At 40.1% G+C, this 18,555-nt stretch overlaps 1 protein-coding gene across 2 annotated transcripts in view; it reads right to left on the reverse strand.

The window, feature by feature from the left end:
• Positions 1–18,555, reverse strand: part of ELF1 (E74 like ETS transcription factor 1) — a 67,960-nt gene that overhangs the window by 35,208 nt on the left and 14,197 nt on the right. Inside the window, exons 3-4 of one of the 2 annotated variants that reach the window (XM_086771799.1) lie at positions 6,251–6,715; positions 5,561–5,868 (exon numbers count right to left, since the gene is read on the reverse strand). In XM_086771799.1, coding sequence (XP_086627925.1) covers positions 5,561–5,632 — 72 coding nt within the window. In that variant the 5' untranslated portion in view covers positions 5,633–5,868; positions 6,251–6,715. The remainder of the gene's footprint in view (positions 1–5,560; positions 5,869–6,250; positions 6,716–18,555) is intronic. The other variant, XM_086771798.1, reaches the window with a different exon arrangement.

The raw sequence follows: 18,555 nt of genomic DNA on the forward strand, positions 1-18,555 counted from the left end.
GATAAAAAAATTACTCTGGCTCAGCACCATCCTTCTCTCATGACTGACATTCATGTCACTGACTTGGCCACTGAGAGGCAAAACCACCTCCAGCACTGCTGTTATTTTTTAGTGGGGATAAGCCATAAAAAACTGTTTCAGAATAATAAACAAAACACAGATAAAACCAACCCATTGTCATGTTTTCAACTCAGTTTCTTGAAGCTCTATTTATATTACAGTCTACTTGTCACTGCCGTGAAACCTAATTACAAAAGCCCAAGCATCCTTTCGTTACTGAAACATGCTTCACTGCTGACCAAAATGTTTCCCCATGCTACTGAATAGTGCTGCTGTCATGCATTTCGGCTGGTTTGATCCATATGATCAGATGTGCTCTGCTCTGCAAGGTTAAACCGTATTTTGATCATGTCTAGAAACAATCATCATTCAGATACTTCGACATGGCCACTGTGTCTGTCCACAGACAGGGGAATACCTCATCCAACTTGGCGCTGGACCATTCGAGGAGCTTGCTGACACACTATGCTTCCAAAAGACAAGAGATGAACAGAAAAGCGTTCACTCATGCTAAGACATTTTAAATGTGGTTTTCTTTAAATTAATAACAGTTTTGAACTGAAAGAGTCAGAGTAAGTATCACTTCTTGTGGCTTTTTATTTTAAAACCACTGTTACACCTGCTTCCAACTCATACCTTACGGAGATAGAAAGTATGGATTTTCTTCCCTGCCAAGGCTGTGAAAAGGGAAGGCTGGAACAAATACACAGATGGTTTCAGAGAGAAAAGCATTCACGTAACTGCAAACAAATCTAACTTGAAATGTATTTTTGCAGGAACCATAATCACTTTTCTGTACAGTATTTGCAATGGGTTATTATTTCATTAACAAGCATTTCATTCAGTTTTAAAAGCTACTACTAATGTATGCTGATGTATATATGACTGTTGAGAGCTAAAATCTCACCTCAGTACTTCTATAACGTTCTTTATTTCATTGAAAGCACCTGAATTCCTATGGAGAGCCAAGCTAAAACTTCCTGTAGCTCTGCTACATAGGAATAACTTAGTACACATTTAGAGCTGCAGAAAAGCCCACGTTTACTATGGCTCCCTTTAATGCTACTGCGTAATGAGAATTACACAGAGGGAAAACACTAAATTAAAGACCAGAAGGCAGTGATTCTATTAAGAGAAATTAAATTACCTAACAACAAGATCACAAAATAATTTATTTCTAACACAAAGGTGGTTCTACATGTAGTAACAAAAAAGGAAGAGTGCAAAGTATCCCAAAATTTAAAAAAATCCCAAATTAAAGTGTCAGAAACAGTTTTTAAGAAATAAATACATAAATCCATAGAAAAATAATTTTGTGTATTTTTTTTCCTTTTGTCTACTTTTGCATGATGAAGATGAACAAGCAGAATACAGTTGCAGTTATTACATCCTAGCTCTGCCAAAGCTTTGTCTTGGCTTCAACGCATTTTCCATGTCTGCTGGACACATAAAGCAGCTGAGCTACTGCTGAAATCTCCCCAAGTCTTAGACACCAAATTCCTCACTGTAGTTTATCTACAAACTACTCCTGTAGACCGACCTTTAACAATTCAGAGGACTGCAAAGCTTCAGACAGATGCTGAAGTCCATGGGAGAAGCCACGAGCAGGTCTCTGAAAGCATCAGTCATGCTCCACGCCCCCCTGAAAACAGAACCCTGCTCTCCTCCGGGGGCCAAAGGCAACAATCTTCCTTCCTGCTCTCAAATTCTTCTTGGGTGTTTGACATGCTGACAAGGTGTTTCTTTTTTCCTCTGAGAATTTTCTCAACAGCTGTCATCAGCTGACAGAAGATCAAAACACCTTCCTGGCTGTGTAAACGGAAAACAAGGAAGGGGACTACTTATGCTCTGGAGGTACTGTCTTCTCATACTACTAGTCCTCTAAAGGAGAAAACTTGTCCCATGAACACGGTGACTAGCTTGTAACTGGTGAGGAATAAATTTTGTGCAAATGAGTGATGGGTGGGAAGAAAGGCATCCGACAGACAGGAGCAGGGAAAAGTTACATGGGAAAAATAAAAAAATTAAAAAAAAAAAAGGGAAAGAAACCTGTGTGAAAAAACCTGGCTTTTTAACAGAGCAATGGAATTCAGACTTGAAATACACTTGGCCATTTATTTAAAAAAAAAAAAAAAAAACAACAAAAAACTAAACAAAACTGGGAATAGTGACTTTGGTGCCTAGAAAATAGGCTTCGGTTTTCTCTCGCTGAAGTTCCTGTGCCAGCAGCAGAGGCAGCCTCTTGGCTTTGAAGGTGTTCCCACAGCCAGCATCTGAGAAATTACGAAGTTTTACAGAGGGATACTGGAAGCAGATAAATGCTGCTCACCTTCCTGGGGAGACAACCTCATTATGGATCTCACAATCATTTCCTGAAAGTCTTCATAAAACTGAAAGTGGATAAGAGGGACTTTCTGCTGGAACTGGAAATGAACAAAAAATGTAGACCTTGGCCTTGACCAGGTGACTCAATGTTTCAGAAGGCCCATGGCAACACCAGGGAATGTGGAAGAGCAAACCAAGGCATGAGAAGATGGTGCAGAATTCATATCCCAGCCTAAAGATTTGGATCCCTCTTTCTCAGATGGAAAGAGAGAAACATCCCTCAGAGACACAGGAGTTGTCTTCAGGCCCAGATTACTGCATGCGTCAGAGCCACTTGAGGACCTGTTGGCACAGAGCAGTCATGACGGGAACTCTGCTAGCAATTTAATGGCTGTGATGATTCAGCATGTTCCCGCACCATTCAAAACTTCCTTGTACGGATCCAGTCTCTGTGGCTGCTTTTATCCGGCTTTTAAAATCACGGCTGTCTTGATCAAATATCACGTTAACTGTAAGTTAATGAAGGGCTAAATGAAAAGACATTGAGAAGAGAAGTTGCAGAGATGAAAAAAAAGCAGTTTTAGGTAGCGGCACTGACTCAGCCAAAGCCTGGAGGAGCTCCTGCCCAGTTTTATGTGTGCAGCCTTTCTCTCAAAAAAAAAAAAAACCAAAAAACAAAATAAAACAAAAAAAAAAAAAGAGAAGGGGGGGGGGGGGAAGCAAACAGCCAATTTAACTAGGATGTCTGACACATCGCAGCAGCCAGTCAGGTTATCAGTAGCATTAGTGCAAGCCACTTGTTCCATTCTCAAGATTACAAGGATATTTTCATCCCGTTTCTTCCTCACCATACATGCACAATGTGATCAATGAACTGTCCAAGACAAAAAAAAAAAAAAAATCATTATTTTCTAAACTGAAATGGATAGAGCTGATAAGAGAGAGCCTTTCCCGTTCACATGGGACCACGTGACCGAGGCCCTCCCACTGGCATCTGTCACTGGCCAAATACTTAAATTTGCAAATAGACTGTTCATAATTTATGCTTGTTTAACCAAGACTTAAAAAAATGAATTAAATAAATAAATGAATAAATAGCCATGAATTATGACTTCCCTGAAACACTGAGCATAGCTGCCATCTAGACCCTGAACCTCTCCCCACAGCTGTTCACGTCCTGACAGCTCTTCGCAAAACAGGGACCCAAGGCAAAACTTTGACAAGAGAAGTACCAAAGTTCTTCAAATGGCAGATTTGGGGGCATCACAAAAATAATTATCTAAAGACCAGTCAACTGACACCCGTGTATAAAGACATAACCTTTTGAATACTGACGAAGCTCAAAAAATGCTTTTGACCAACACAGAGCCCTTCTAGAGCTAACATTTTTGCAGAGCACACAAATAATGTTATCTATCCCTAAATACAATTTATCTGTTCGGAACTGAAAAACTTCAGGAGTAGCAGCAGCAATAGCTCCTATGTTATAAGCAGCAGATCAACCAGGTACACACATAATCAATTTTTCTGGGTTAATGTTATAGTAAAAATCCTTGTCTAAGCTAAATCTTGCTCCAGCTTTCGAGATCCTTCCCTACGCAGGACTCCTTTTCTACAACTGAGTATTTAAGATCTACCTTTGTGCGGCCAGCCAGCTGGCTACCTGTATATTTTTGATACCTGAACTGAGGTAGCCCAGAGCTACCTTAAGAGAAGCTTGCACCCCAGAGACTGTTTGCAGAGACAGATCTTTTGCTGTGCACTCTCTGTCTTCGGCCTTTTGCACCTATGATTTAATCACCTTTAGGGTATGCTACAGGACGCCTTCGTTCTTTAGGCTTAATCTGGAGTAGAATTTATTGGGATTATGAGATAAATGCCAAGGCTGAGTTTGCTCTGGGCCTAATGAAAGCTCTGTTTAGGGAAGTTTTACCGCGCTGTTAAGTACTCTTTCATATTTTTGAAGTTTTTCAGGTGAGTATCTGAAGAAATTGCAAGAGGCAGAACTCATAGCTAAACTGAACAAAACCACATTTGCTTACATTACCTTTTCCAGAAACCACACTGAAGTAGGCCTCCCCATCGCAACTCTCCCCTCTCCCATTGCCTTGCAAAGTAAAACTAGCAATGAACAACAGAGGTAATAAATAAGGTTTGTTTTCCACTGTTTGTGCAATTCCCATATCTAAATCCCCAGGCTACCACAAGCTCTGGAAAAATACAGGGAAGGAAGTTACATTACCAGTTCCACCCAAAACTGAGTTAGCACTTCAGACAGACAACACTTAGTTCATTGAAATGATCGTGACTGTGACAGCAGAAATGGGCGAGTGACACAGCCAGATATTAGGCCATACAGAAAACCCAGAGACAAGATTATGAAGTCAGAAGTATTTTTAGAAGAGAAGAGGATAAATGCTTTTCACATTCGCAAAAAGAGGAATGGTTTGTCATGGCACTTCTCACTCTTAAGAATGGTTTCTCCACAGTACTCAGACACCTAACTTTTTGTTAATAAATGTAAACCCCTACTATTAACCCCCACCTACAGAGGAGCTGCCTGATTTTCACAATAGGAATCCTTCACTGAAGCCTCAGACTCACAGGATGTGGTTTAGACAATCAATACCTGAGAATCTTCTCAGACAGAAACACATATTTTCCCTGCAGTGTGAAAGAAAACAATTTAAATTACTTTGAAGCTTATTTCTGAATAGCTGGCGTACAGTAACACAATTTAGAAACCAATCTGTAAAAAGCAGTGAGCAGGTACTTACTGCTCCTTCTAGCCATCCGTAATGTGACTTACTTCTATTCAGAATTTTATCCTAGCACACTAGGAAAGTTAAAACTACTGTCAAATAGAAGAATTTGGGGAATGCTGCAGCACAAAGGGATGGATTCTGGTGGCACAAATCAGCGACACAGGAAAAACATTTTCAGAGGAGGATGTCTGCAATACTGCAGAAGTCGTAACATTTCAACCAATTTCTGTTCCTGTGCATGCAAGTTCCAGGAAGCAACAGGAAGCTTTTGAAACAGCACAAAGATCTGCTGCAACAATAATGACCTCAATGTTTGCTTTTTTGTGTTTTACACTACATTTTTTCCTCCTTTTTTCCTAACATTCCTAACACCAACTCGTACTAATACGGTTCCTTACACCGGCCCATACCTGCTGCTCATCCTCCATGACGTTGCTGGCAAATTCAAACACAAGCTCATTCTGCTGTACAACTGCTGCCATAATAACGCATTCCCAGGTCTCAGCTCCACATATGAAGAAAGATGTTCTCGAATGTGAAAAAGGAGAGCGTCACTGAGGTCCAGCTGGGCAGAAAGGCAGGATCACAAAATGAATCAAGTATCAGCGTTTGTATTTCTTAGATCACCAGCGTTCCCAGGTTCTTCTCTTCTCAAAGGGAAACAAACCAAGGGAAATCCTTTCCTGAGTTGTTCTTCCCACCTCGATAGCCTTTGTCACTGTGGAAGGAAAAAACAAAGGCATTACAATCAAGAAATGATTGCTTTAGCTGTGCGAAATAGTAGCAGTTGCAACAAAGCCTGCTCTGAACTGTAACTGTTCTAATTCCAAGGAGGTCAGACACCTTTGTATCCTCACAGGTATTACTTTTACTGATTAATACATGCAAATTTTCATTCCCTTAAAAATAAAACTGTTTCAGGAAGTCAGACATCAGTTTCAAAGTGTTTCATATTAAAAGCATGAGACTAAAAAAAAGTTACGAAACTTAACAAAAAGAAAATCCATCTTTTCATCTGATTCATCTACGCAGTTTTCACATTCATTAGTAACTCTCATCTTTAAGGTATATTCAAAACAAAATACAAAACCCAGACTGACCTACTCAGCTGCAGGATGTCTCAAGTACACCACCTTTCTTCTTCACACACAGTTCAAATTTAGCAAAGTTGTTATTTTGCAAGTAAAATGCTCTAGGATCTTGGTTCCCACAGTGTCAAACAGATGAAACCCGAAAATAAATTCTTTGTATAATCCAGAGAGTCCTCGAGTTCCTACACGAAGCAGATCTTCAGCTTCTTGTTAAAAATGCACTGTAAACGTATCCTTATCTCTATCACAGGCTCGCAAGCAGCCGGAAGGAAACAGCACTGACCACGTCACGGCAAATTAGAACAGGCAAAAAAACTGCACAGTACAATAGCAAAGAAAAGAAAAAAAATCCCAAGCTACGGAATGTAAACAGCTTCACTGGAGGGATGCGTGCTCCCGCATCTTCATTTATTCATCAGTGCCAAAGGTAAATATGGTTAACATGAGGTTATGAAGAAATGTGCTGTGTCACTTCTGGGGAAAAAGGTGAGCACAAAACAATCTTTTTATACAGCTAAGGTGACCAATACATTAATAAAAAAAAAAATTCTAATTTCAAATGAATAACAGAAACAGGTATCTAAAATTAGGAAACTACGGGAGTATGCTGGTGCCCAGGAATTTAAATCCATGTTTTTAAGGAAGCTAAATGTGTGGTGCCTAGTGTTTTGATCAAAATTCTTTAAACTGCCTTCCATTAAGGGCTTTTGTGACAGAAAAAAAAAAGGGGTACAGGTCTAACACGTACCCATCCAGACTGAGACCCCCGGGAAAGCCTCTGGGCCATTGGTGAGGATTAACATCTGCCTTTGTACAGGAGGTTTAACTTTGCCTTGTTTTTGCAGTAGGCTGAAACTCAAAAAAAATGAAGGGCATCTTCCTCTCCCCAGTGCCAAGCAATTTAATTAGGGAGGATCATGTCACAGGCTCATACTCCCTCACTCTAGGAAATGTAGCAGCTGTTTTTCCCATATAGATTGTAGTATTCCCAAATTCCTAAGCAGTGATGGCAGAGTATTCAAGCATTTAAGTCACTAGATCCTTCTAAGAAATCAGGAAACCCAAAATTATGCAAACAGAAGAACCTCCCCAACTTCCAAAGTGTGCTTTAATTAGCTGTTAAAGGTTCATAAAAGTAGCCACAACTCTAACTAGAGAATATTTGCATTAATGAGAGCCACATGCATGAACAGAGAATGTTGTTCATTCATGTGATGTGCTTTGGGAACCATAACTGTTCAGCCTCAGCCCTTGCCATTTTGCAGGATGACTTGAATAGTTAACAAGGCTTTTTCTGTACTTCAGCGAGGCTATGACACCGAAAGCATGACATGCATCCATATAATCCTGGGTAACTTCCCAGGATGTAATTAGGGCCTCACCTTTTAGAAGATAAGAACGCCATTAAGAAGTTACACACACACAACAGCACAGTGGGACTAAGATCAACTTGTCCCATCCCAGATTCCTAGCATCCTGTATCCCAGCCGGAAAATAACGTATATAGCCATATAATATATAGTTTAACATTTTCCACACAGTGATTGAAGCAGGTCAATCTATGTCAATAGGGACATACCAGCTCTTTCAGAAGAGAGGACAGGTATGGAAACTTATTTAAGTACAACTTCTATTTTGGTTACTGCCTAGAAATAAATTGTAACTCTCCAATAAAATGAAACAATATTTTAAGTCACTCCCTCTAATCATTGAAGAGTAACTCCAATTCAAAGGATCACCAGGAAATATGAGAACCTCTCAGCTTCCAAACGGAGACTTATTTTAAAACAAGGGTTAAGCTAATTGTCCACGCAGAACTAGAGCTGGAATACAGCAAGGGCTTATAATCATCTCCATTACACTAACTGAAGCCACGCGTATGAACAGAGTACAAGTCTGTAAGGTCCAGTAACTTTCTAAGGTCAGTAACAACAGTGTCAGTGCAAAATCAGAGTAAATGAAGTGCTGGAGATGCAGGCTACCTAGTAAGCTGATGAAGTATAAGGAAAACCAAAAGTACAGCTCACTTTAAGACAGATTTTTAAAGTTACCTGCATGCATTAGGAACTGGCATATTCTTCTATTAGTGCGAGGTCATTCATTATTCTGCAAATGCTAATATTTTACAGCAGAGATACTACAATACCAAGATCCACACTAAATGCAGAAGATCCAAAAGCTGTGGCAGCAAACTTACTAAAACCCATAAAAAGAAATCTTTTTACTTTTTATCTTTAAAAATCTCAACAAAATGCTCAATGCAGAACTAATCATCATAATTTAATACAATCTAAGAGACTGCAGCAGTTCAACGCATTTGATCCCAAAGGGATCCACACACTACTTAGAACAGCCACACTTTATGGTAATACAAAGTTGCTAACCATCTGATACGGTTGCAGGAACAGACATTCAAAAGCTGGTTTACGAATTTTACACCACGGTGATGCAGTGACGTAAGACTATATAGCAGACTACCCCTTCCCCAAAACCACCAAGGGATCTATAAATAAATTCAAATGATACTTTGTTGCAAGAAAAGAAACAACTAACCACAATATTATGACTAAAGTCAAAGACGAGTGAGTGAACAGGCTTTAGTGAGCTTTTACATCTAACCTTATAAAGGTTAGGCACTCAAACTATTAATATTTACAGGAAACCTTTCATTACTTCTTTAGCAGTACACAGTAATAGCAAATTATCTATCGGGCAATAACAGCATGGCAAAATAATGCAAAAGTACTTTCCTTTAACCCATACTGCTTTCTCTGGCATATGGAAGACAAGAGCAGCTTTTCACAGAAGCCAGCACAATTCTAAACCAGCTATATTTTCCTCCACATCTAGTTCTATAAAGTGCTTTCATTATTCCAAGTACCACAGGATCCTGCTGTCCACAGGCTAACACAAACATCACTATTGTTTCTGCTATAAAATGCCACTTATCTCCCTGCCTGATTTTACATACATCTGTGAGTGGAAATAAGTTATTTGCAAACAGCATAAAATGTGTAAATTGTATTCACATGTACAATAAGCTTGACTACATACAAACAGTAGGGAGAAAGGGAACCAAGTGTATATTACCATAAAATTTACATCAATTTTTCAGAATAAATTAGGTTTTGCTTTCACTTTTACTCATTGTTGTAGAAACATACTACAAAAAGCAATATTAAGGCACAACAATACAAATAAACATCTTAATTTTGCTTAATCCTTTAAACTGAACATACAAGTAAATTATTTCAGTCCCTCTGGAAATTCCCCTCCTCTATTGATTTCAACATCTAGAAACAACCTCCTCAATCAGTTTGTCAGCAAGCACATTCAGCCAACTTAACTCTTAGTACGCTGCTACTCTGGGATCCCAGAAGATACCATTGTGTGACTCCTTCCAGTTAGACACCACGACTTTTATCCCCACCACTCTTCACCATACATACCCTGCACTTAATCCTAGTCCTATTTAGCCAGTTCAACAAAGCTCGTAAGAAATACCTCCAGAACCAACATTTTTCATCCCAATGGTGAAGCTGCAATACCACAACCAGGCTCCAACTTGGAAGTAACAAACCTACAATTTCTCCTTCGACTCCTGACAGTATGAGCCGGTTAAGTGCATACTGCCTTAGCATTCAAGCACTGTAATGCAGAATACTGAAATAACACAGCGGCACCACTCTGGAGCAGGTGTAGGAGGCATCAAAGTGCCAGGCACAAACCCAAAAATCCGCTGAAGAAGTTCAGCTATAAACCTGGAAGGCTCAAGTCTTGGTACTGAGAGCACCCCAGCTGCACCGAAAGATGCCTCCAGCAAGCTACTGGATCCAGTCCCATTTAGGCTTACGAAAGATGACTGTAATCATCCTGCACTGCGTTTTTTTTTTTTTTGTGAAATTAGTAAGATTATTCATACACATAGAATTAAGAACCAGCTTAGCTGCTTTAAGATTCAAATGCAGTTCTGGATCCCAAGTTACTGTTGAAACAGCTCGACTCATTCAGCATGGGGACAAATGACTTGCGACTGAAAATTCCCAATGATTTTCTAAGATGGTCTGCAGCATTAGCTCTAGCCTAGAAGTGTGAAAGTCGTGGCTTAACAGAAATGCAAAGCTGAACCTCCTTCCTCAACACCATCTTGGATGTGAGAGGAAGAGAGGAGTGAACGAGAGGAAAGGGAAGAATAAAGACATCACCTGGAAATTTTGGACTGAAAAGCATCCTGAGTGAGGTCAGACAAACACGTGGATGGTAACTGCACCATTTCACTCAAGTTTGTAACTCCTTTCTACCAGTGGAGGTTACGGATGGATCAGACCAGAGCCAATCCATCCTCTGCAGAGTTGCATCTTTTTAAAATACTGTGCAAGTAATACATCGTAGAGTCTGGTTTTCTTAAAAAGGAGGGAAAAGCTGAATAATATTGCAATTCTCATAATGCAGAAATCTCAGATCCATTATGATCTTCCTTACGTGTGGTCCACATAGAGCATAAACGCTAACAATATAGTCTACTGTGGCATCCTTCACAGATTGATTATTCCTATTCATAATACTAAGAAACTGCACAGAACAAGAGCTTTGAGCCACGTCCTTAGACCCAGGGGACCTGCAGTCAGCAAAACAAAAAGTAAATAGAACAAGTTAATATATGTTACTTGGCATGAGAAGTTTCTGAAGGCACAGTATGCCTTCACACAATGCTCACACAAATTAAAGTAGATAGGAGAACAACATGGTAGGAGGGGTATCACCAAGGAAGGAAAGAAACAATGTAAGGAACAGGCTGAAAACTTCTGAAAGCATCCACGCTGCCCAGGGGAAACTGCAAAAAGCAGCTAACATAATAAAAGTAAACGGAGTGACCTTTGCTGAGCTTTCGTTAAGGACAAAGAAATCAGCGGTATCAATAAATCCCTGTTTTGCAGCCAAGCTGGAAACCAGCCTATGTCACCACGGGCTCTCAGCAAATATATAGCAAGGAGGACAGAGAGTAAGAGGGTTCATCTGTTAAGTATAAACAAGCATTAAAAATGTAATAGTCACACAGTTCAGTCAATACAAAAGAAATTAAATGAACCCCCTCTTCCCTAAATCTCATATAAAAGCACATTATTACTTCAAAGAGAGCAGAAAGCACAAATGCAAGCAACAAGCCCTTCTTTGCCATCAACAGAAAAATCACATTGTCAATGAATATATATATTTATTTTTTTTTGGTCAACTACCTCTTTTAGTCTGAACATCTAATATGAAGCAAGATTCCTTTCTGGACTATTAACAGTAACAACTCCAACACTGTTTACAGACTCCTCCACCCCTGAAAACTTTCCTCTTCCTATCTCCCATGTTCCCTGATACTTTTAAAGTCCCTTTTGTTTAGCACATTTATGTAACACAGCTGTTGTACACAAACTCAGTAACTGTCAGAGCGCTGCTTGGAAATCTGAAGAAAACTACATTGTGGTTGAGGCTTTTTTTCCTCTGTATCCTCTCTTGTCAGCATGCTCGATGTGTAAAGGCAGCCCCAAATGAATGTAGGTAAGTAGGTATAGAGGACTGTAAATAATTTATTTACGCTGCAGCAACAAAAACAACAAAAAAAATCAGACTACCAGCAAAAGGCCATTTCTAAACAGCAAGTTAAAAGATACTGAGGCAAGGAAGGCCCTCCTCAACTCTACTACTGAAGCTCTTGAGCTCTGAATGAAGTATTTGAACATCTGCTAAGATAAAGAGCAAGCCTCCCTAATCTGATCAGGCAACAGAAAGGCCACACTGGGTTTTTGCTACCTCTCCGCAAAGCCTTTGCTCTTGCAAAGCAGAGCCAACTCAACAGGGAAAGCTAGCTGTAATTTGCCCTAAAGCAAGGGAGCAAGGGCATTCCAGGGGGAAAAAAAAGGGTTCAAATCCTCTTCCCTGCTTCCCCATTCCCCTGAGAAGAAAATAATTGAATCTTGAATTTCTATAGGTACGGAGATGGGACATCATAACGCCAGCCCTCCCTTCTTCCTCAAATCGTGTCAGAGACTGGACCTCCTTCCCTTCCCCCTCTCCTTCCCCTGATCAAAACTGCTTAGTGGAGTGTCGTAGTTCAGCCCCGATCAGGATCAGACTACGCAGTCTCTCTCTCACTCCCCCCACCTTCCGAGAGACATGGAGATTCAGACATCATTTTGCAGCTGCCCAAATTGCACTCCTTGGCACATTAGAAACAAAGAAGAGAAGATGAGGGTAAATTTTCAGAACTGGTTATGTAACCTAGCATCCTATGTGACCTAGGGCTTTGAAAATATTCTATGAAATTTTTCAGATTGAATTTGGGTTATTAAAGCCTCAGCTCACAGATACTATACATTGCTTCAGCTACAGTTAGATAAAAGCCATGTAATACTGCTTCACCACATAGCACCTAGCCTACACACCTGTGTGGATGCACACATACATGTATCAGTTGCAGTTACATAAACACACTTTATCCCCATTTTTGTGTGTGTATGTGCACATACACACTTCTATGTATACAGCAAAATAAATATATGAAATGCATGCCTTTTTACTGACTTGACTTTTTACTTTTGGTGTAGTTGTTTTGGCTACCAAAGAAGCAAAAACCACACAGCCTTCCACAGGCCTATACAACAAGGGGATACGCAGAAGTGCTCTTTCTCTGCTTCCAGTTCAGTCACTTCCACTCGCTGCTTCTCATCACCATATCACTACTGCTGGGAGAATACTTAGCTTGATCTTCCCCTCATCCACCAAAGACCAAACAAACAAGATCAACTCGACCTCCACTAAAAAGGCCAGTGTACTCCCCCAAGCAGTGCATCAGGATCTCACAGTCGATCTACCAGCCTGCAGAACACAGCAGCGCTAACATCTCGGTCTCGTAAAGATAACATCTGGGTGTAGTTACTGTCAAAATTGGGGAAGCCTATGTGCAAGGCAGGCCTTTATCACCTGAAAAATATTCCCCACAAGCACACTGCCACACCAAGCTTCCGGGCGACCCACGGCGTGACTGCCAGTCTTTCTAAGAACTTCTCACTGACAGGCTATCTGAAGGTCTCTTATCCTACCCATTAGGTTTTGTTACGAATAACATTTCCAAAAGCGTGACAGTGTTTAGCAATATAATATAGATCAAATGATCAGCTTAAAACAGTAACATTGATAGCAAAGACCTGCTTCTCTTCTTGCTGCTGCATAACGGTACGCGTACATGCTAATCTCCAGTAAATGCAGAGGCTGAGGAGTGTGGTTTGCTGGCCCAAAATTCTTGGGAATCACTAACTTGGTCTGTCCTTTGATTTTGCCTTTGTAGTTAATTCATCACTACTGGTAAAGGGAAGGAAAAAATCAGGTGCTCGTATTTCCCAGTTGATAAAATGAGAACAAGAAGAGGTTCAATTAAGTTGAGAAGCAAGTAGTTTTGAAAGGATGAAAAGAAAGCAATTAAAAAATGCATCAGCCTAGATATACTTGCTCAATGTCTTTGCTACAGATGTGACAGAAATCAAAAGCTTAGGAAAATTACAAAATGTTTTAAAAACATCTTAATATAATTAGACAAATCAGCCTTATTACAAAAGGATTTATTTTAAACAGAATGGAAAAGACCTGTCATAACACAAGGCAAACCTCCAGTAATGCAGACTGCAACCACCCATCTCTACAGGCAGGATTTTGCTGTCATTTTTTTTCTTTGTAACTTCTCACTTCTGGACTCGGGTATTCTCCACTAGAAAAATAATAATATATTAAACACTCCAAAACCAGAATAGATGGACTACAAGTTTGATATGACTCTGCAAGCATCCGCAAGGTCTAGCTCATCAAGAGGTAAGTGATACTAAGTATGGAAAGGAAAACAAAAGGTCTCTCATTGCTTCCTCTCCTTTAACTCAGTTTATGCTATTTTATCCAATAGTAAATTTGCAGAGATAGGATCGTTTTTATGTGCTGTCATAAGATAACTAAATTACCAACATTAATAAATAACATTAGTATCAAAGTTATCTTACCGTTTTTTACAAAATCTCAAAAAGATGGTTAAAAAAGATACCAAGAAAATTGTAAATTGATAAAATCCCAAGTCTTGTTCAGAAATTTCTGTAAACCACATGAATTATTCCAGTGACACAAAATAAATGTTTTAAAAGGCACCCTCAAGCAGTTCCTGGCCTCTAATAGCACCTTTTAAGGAGCATTAAGACCACGATCCTATAAGCAACTGTAACAAGAGAGCAGCAGATAAGTCAAATCTCACTGATTTCAAAGGGAAAGAGTCTCGGTACAGAGAGAGCTGAAGGGCTGAGCTCCAAGACAGCTAGAACAGGGTACGAGGAAACTTGTAAAAGAGGGTGGAGGGGGGAAGAACTGCTTGACCCCGAGAGGTTTTGCTCTTTTGATTAATGCATACACACAAGAGAATGAAGAAGTGGCAGCGGGAGGAAGAAGGATCAGGGGAAACTAAATATAATTGCTTTGGCTAGGTGCCAGACTTCACAAATTACCAGTTTGTACAGTCTGCCAGTCTGTACCCAATACTGATATAAAACTGTCAACTGTTCTCTACAAATTACCGTGCCCACGAATTAGTAACTCAGTCATTATTTTTAAATAACTTGCAGGTAAAAGTTAAATTTACCAAAGAAAAATCTGCTAGCCAAAGACGTAGACTTTTTAATTTTTTTTTCTTTAAAATGGGAATATAAATGCACACAAAATATCTAAATTAAAGGGGGAAACTGAAAAAAAAAAAAAAAAAAAAAAAAAGGCTAGCAGAGATCAGGTTCAAGTAAAAAGTTTCTTATTCCAGGTGACCTTTTCCAGCCAAGTGTTTGTAATGCTAGATCAGGGAGTTAAACTCCCATAGGACTTTTTCAGCATTCTACAGAAGATGCTACAGGACCAAGCTCAGTAAAAATCCCCATTACAACTTCTGCAACACAGATTTCTAGCATTCTGCGGCTTTCCTTTCGCAATTAATTTATTTTCCACTAGACTGTCAAGCACAACGAACAAAACATTTAACTACGTTCAAAATTACTCTCTGTTGTAGCCACGGAAATACTATGTGATTTGCATTTCTATGTTTGAGTATTTGAGCAGCTTCAGAAATTTGAATTTGATTTAATTGATGTGCACCAACTTGAAAGGGGCACAAACTAATCCACAGACAATTTGCAGAAGCCTTCCCTTTCCCAAACACACACAGAGATAGACTTCAAGCCTCCTTTTGGCGCTTCACTCCTGTCGGTGACACAGACGTTCAAGGCTAAGTTCAGCAACTCTGCCAGCCTGAGAAACGTAAAGGGTCTTACCTTTGCAGTGTCTTTAAATAATCTGTATGAATATAGAGCAGATTAGGCAATGTTACTGTTGTTTGCCTCTCATTTGCTGTCAGCTGTCAGCAATATGAACAGGCAAAAGCCTCTGGAGCAGGCTAGTATTAGTCAGCTAGACTTGAATTTCCAGTTCTTTTACATTGCTGTCTATTTTCCTTCATTAAGTTAGCCTGTCCTACCCTGGTATCAGATTACAGGGAGCCAACATTTATAGCACCTTGCAAAACAGTCAAACATATCACATGCCTAAGTCTGCCCATACCTGTTGCCCTCGATCTTTAACCCTTGCTACCAATGGGAAAAAAAACTTTTATTCTAAAATGTATCACCTAAAAAAAGTTTGCAGCAGAGGAGTAGTTTTTCCTTGACAGCTACAGGATGGCCTGAGATTTCATTTTACGAACTGAAGGACACAGGCTACGCGGAGAACAACGGCTCTGAGATGCCCACAAGAACAAACCCAGAGACCTGGCAACAGAGAGACTCCTCCTACCTCCAATGAGAACCATGGCCTGGAAGCATGTGCTGCTTATTTTAGCAGGTCTCAGAAACCCCAAACAGCTCGTTCTGGGTTCAAGATCATCCACTGACACTAATTTCTTGCCTCCCTTCAGACCCTGCTGCTACAGCAGGAGGCAAGCAGGCGCGTTTTCAGCACGTGACCGAAGCAGCACAAACGGATAGTGCTTTCAGAATGCACAGTGTTTCCAAAAACGGATGGCGTTTCCAGCCCACGGCTCTCCCAGCACAGCCAGCTTCCCTCTGCCTGGCCAGGACATGGTGCTGCCCTAGGCTTGGCTCTTCCACTTTCTCCCTGACAGCTTTTAGCCCACATTCCCTTTCTGGAGGGTGTGCTGCTAATCTTATTTCCACAGTCTAGGGTCTGCAGTCTAGACAGCGTGGCCAGTCAAACGATACAATGCTGAAAAAAAGAAGTAGCAGTGATCTCTCTCTTTACGTAAGATGCGTGGTCATCCCTGCGAACATCAGCTGTGATGGTGATGCTTCAGAGGACTACACTAGGTATTCTGTGTTCTTGTATGACCGGTACCTTAGCTTTCCTACAAGCACATCGTACACTTTGGAACTAAACAGAGTTTTAAGAAATAAATAGGTATATTCTTACAACTCACCCAGGGCTGTTCAGGCAGCCTTTTTCTGGGGACAAGTGGTCCCTTTTGCTAAAGCTGGGAATATAAGGTAATACTCGCACCATTACACCGACGCAAGCAAGCTACCTCAGAGAGCATGGATGAAATACATAAGAAGAGTTTTATTTGCATGCTGCTTTAACCTAAATCTTTACATAAGTAACTTTTTAACCCTTCAGACAAGAATTACAGATCCAAGCAAAGCAAAATTAAGCTGCTAAGAGTGCTTGTGCTGAGAAACAGTACAGATCATATCACAGAGCACTCTAACTAACACTTATCTATAAAGCCACTTTCTTAACACAGCGTTAAACAAGTGTTTTGGTCTTTGAGAGATTCTAGCTCTGGGTTTAGAAGAGCTCTTACATTTATATCTAACTTAGCATTGTGGTTAACAATGATGTGTGGGTAAAATACAGATAGAAACATCAGATTTTCAGTCTTCCTTATTTATAAAGTTTATCAGTTAAAACACATTTTTGTAAACTGTGCCTGAAGCTTTTTAATCTATTTGTCACAAAGATCTTCATTTAACTTTACCCATAAATATAGGAAATGAAGTACTCGGTCATGCATTTCCAATGGTTATACCACAGGAATTCATCAGTGAGGTTTTTCACACGAAGAAAGAGGCGACCCATTTTCTCCAGTCTCTAATCAGACACAACACCGAGCCCGTATGGTGCCCCAGCACACACCTTCCTTATACATCCCCAAGGGCCCATTTTGTCACCTGCTCAGCCACGACCACCGAGATTACTTCTTGTAAGTTCCTTCTGAAATAGTTTGATGAGTGAACTAAGACAAGTAGTACCGCGAATCTTCTGGTTTTAAGGGCTTGGAGAGTCCAATACTATTATTAACACAGCCAGTGTGTTATTTATGAGGTTGGGACAGGAGACACACATCTCTGTCAGCAAATCTCTCAGAAAAATTAAGACAAATCTCCTACTTTGTCAAAATCACAAAGCTGATGTTTGCACTGAGCTTTCAGACAGATTCCAAAAAAAAAAAAAAACCAAACCAAAAAGCAACAAAAAAGCCCAAGTCAAGAGTGAGTGACAATACCTCCTAGCATTTCACAAGCAGAAATACTTGATTCCAAAAAGCCTGTAGAAACAGGAATGAAAGGTAATATAAGAAGAGGTGCAAAGTCCCAAACCGTACCTACAGTTGCGCAGATTGATACAGAACAGTTGCAGACAGGGAGTTCAGAGATGTCAGTCAGACTCCACGAACACCCTCCCACTAACCTCCAGGACTGGAAAGTCTGAGTTTTGGGTTTTTTTTTTCACTGTTTGTCTTCCCTAATGCAACTGGGTTTTTTTTAGCATTAGTGTATTCAACGTTATTTTTGGCTTAATTAGGTTCTTTACTGTAGCTCAGACAGTGTTCATGTAAGAAGAATTCATATAGGCCACGATTGTCTTGTTCTCTTAAATGGGACACCAAAACAAAATACACATCTTCAAGACAGTTTCCCAGAGCAAGGCATGGGATTTGTTACTCCTTTCTGAGGAGAATTCTTCCACCTGATTTCTAGCGCCTCGTATCTTCCAGACCACCGTAGCTGCAACTCATGTATCATCTACAGGCCTAAAAAACTCGAATATTTAAATTTACTGAAAATTATAAAATGAGGGAGCTAAACCTTTAAACTCACAGGTAGAAGGGCTAAGGCTTATTTGAGGTATAAGGCTGTAACTGTATGTTTTCCCTCAGCACAAGAAGTCATAGCTCTGAGCTGGTATGTGCTTTCTGCATGGCTAATTCATACCGGCGTTCTTGGCCACAACTCACC

This window comes from Chlamydotis macqueenii, chromosome 1 (assembly GCF_036417535.1).
Source record: "Chlamydotis macqueenii isolate bChlMac1 chromosome 1, bChlMac1.mat, whole genome shotgun sequence".
NCBI classification, from domain to species: domain Eukaryota; kingdom Metazoa; phylum Chordata; class Aves; order Otidiformes; family Otididae; genus Chlamydotis; species Chlamydotis macqueenii.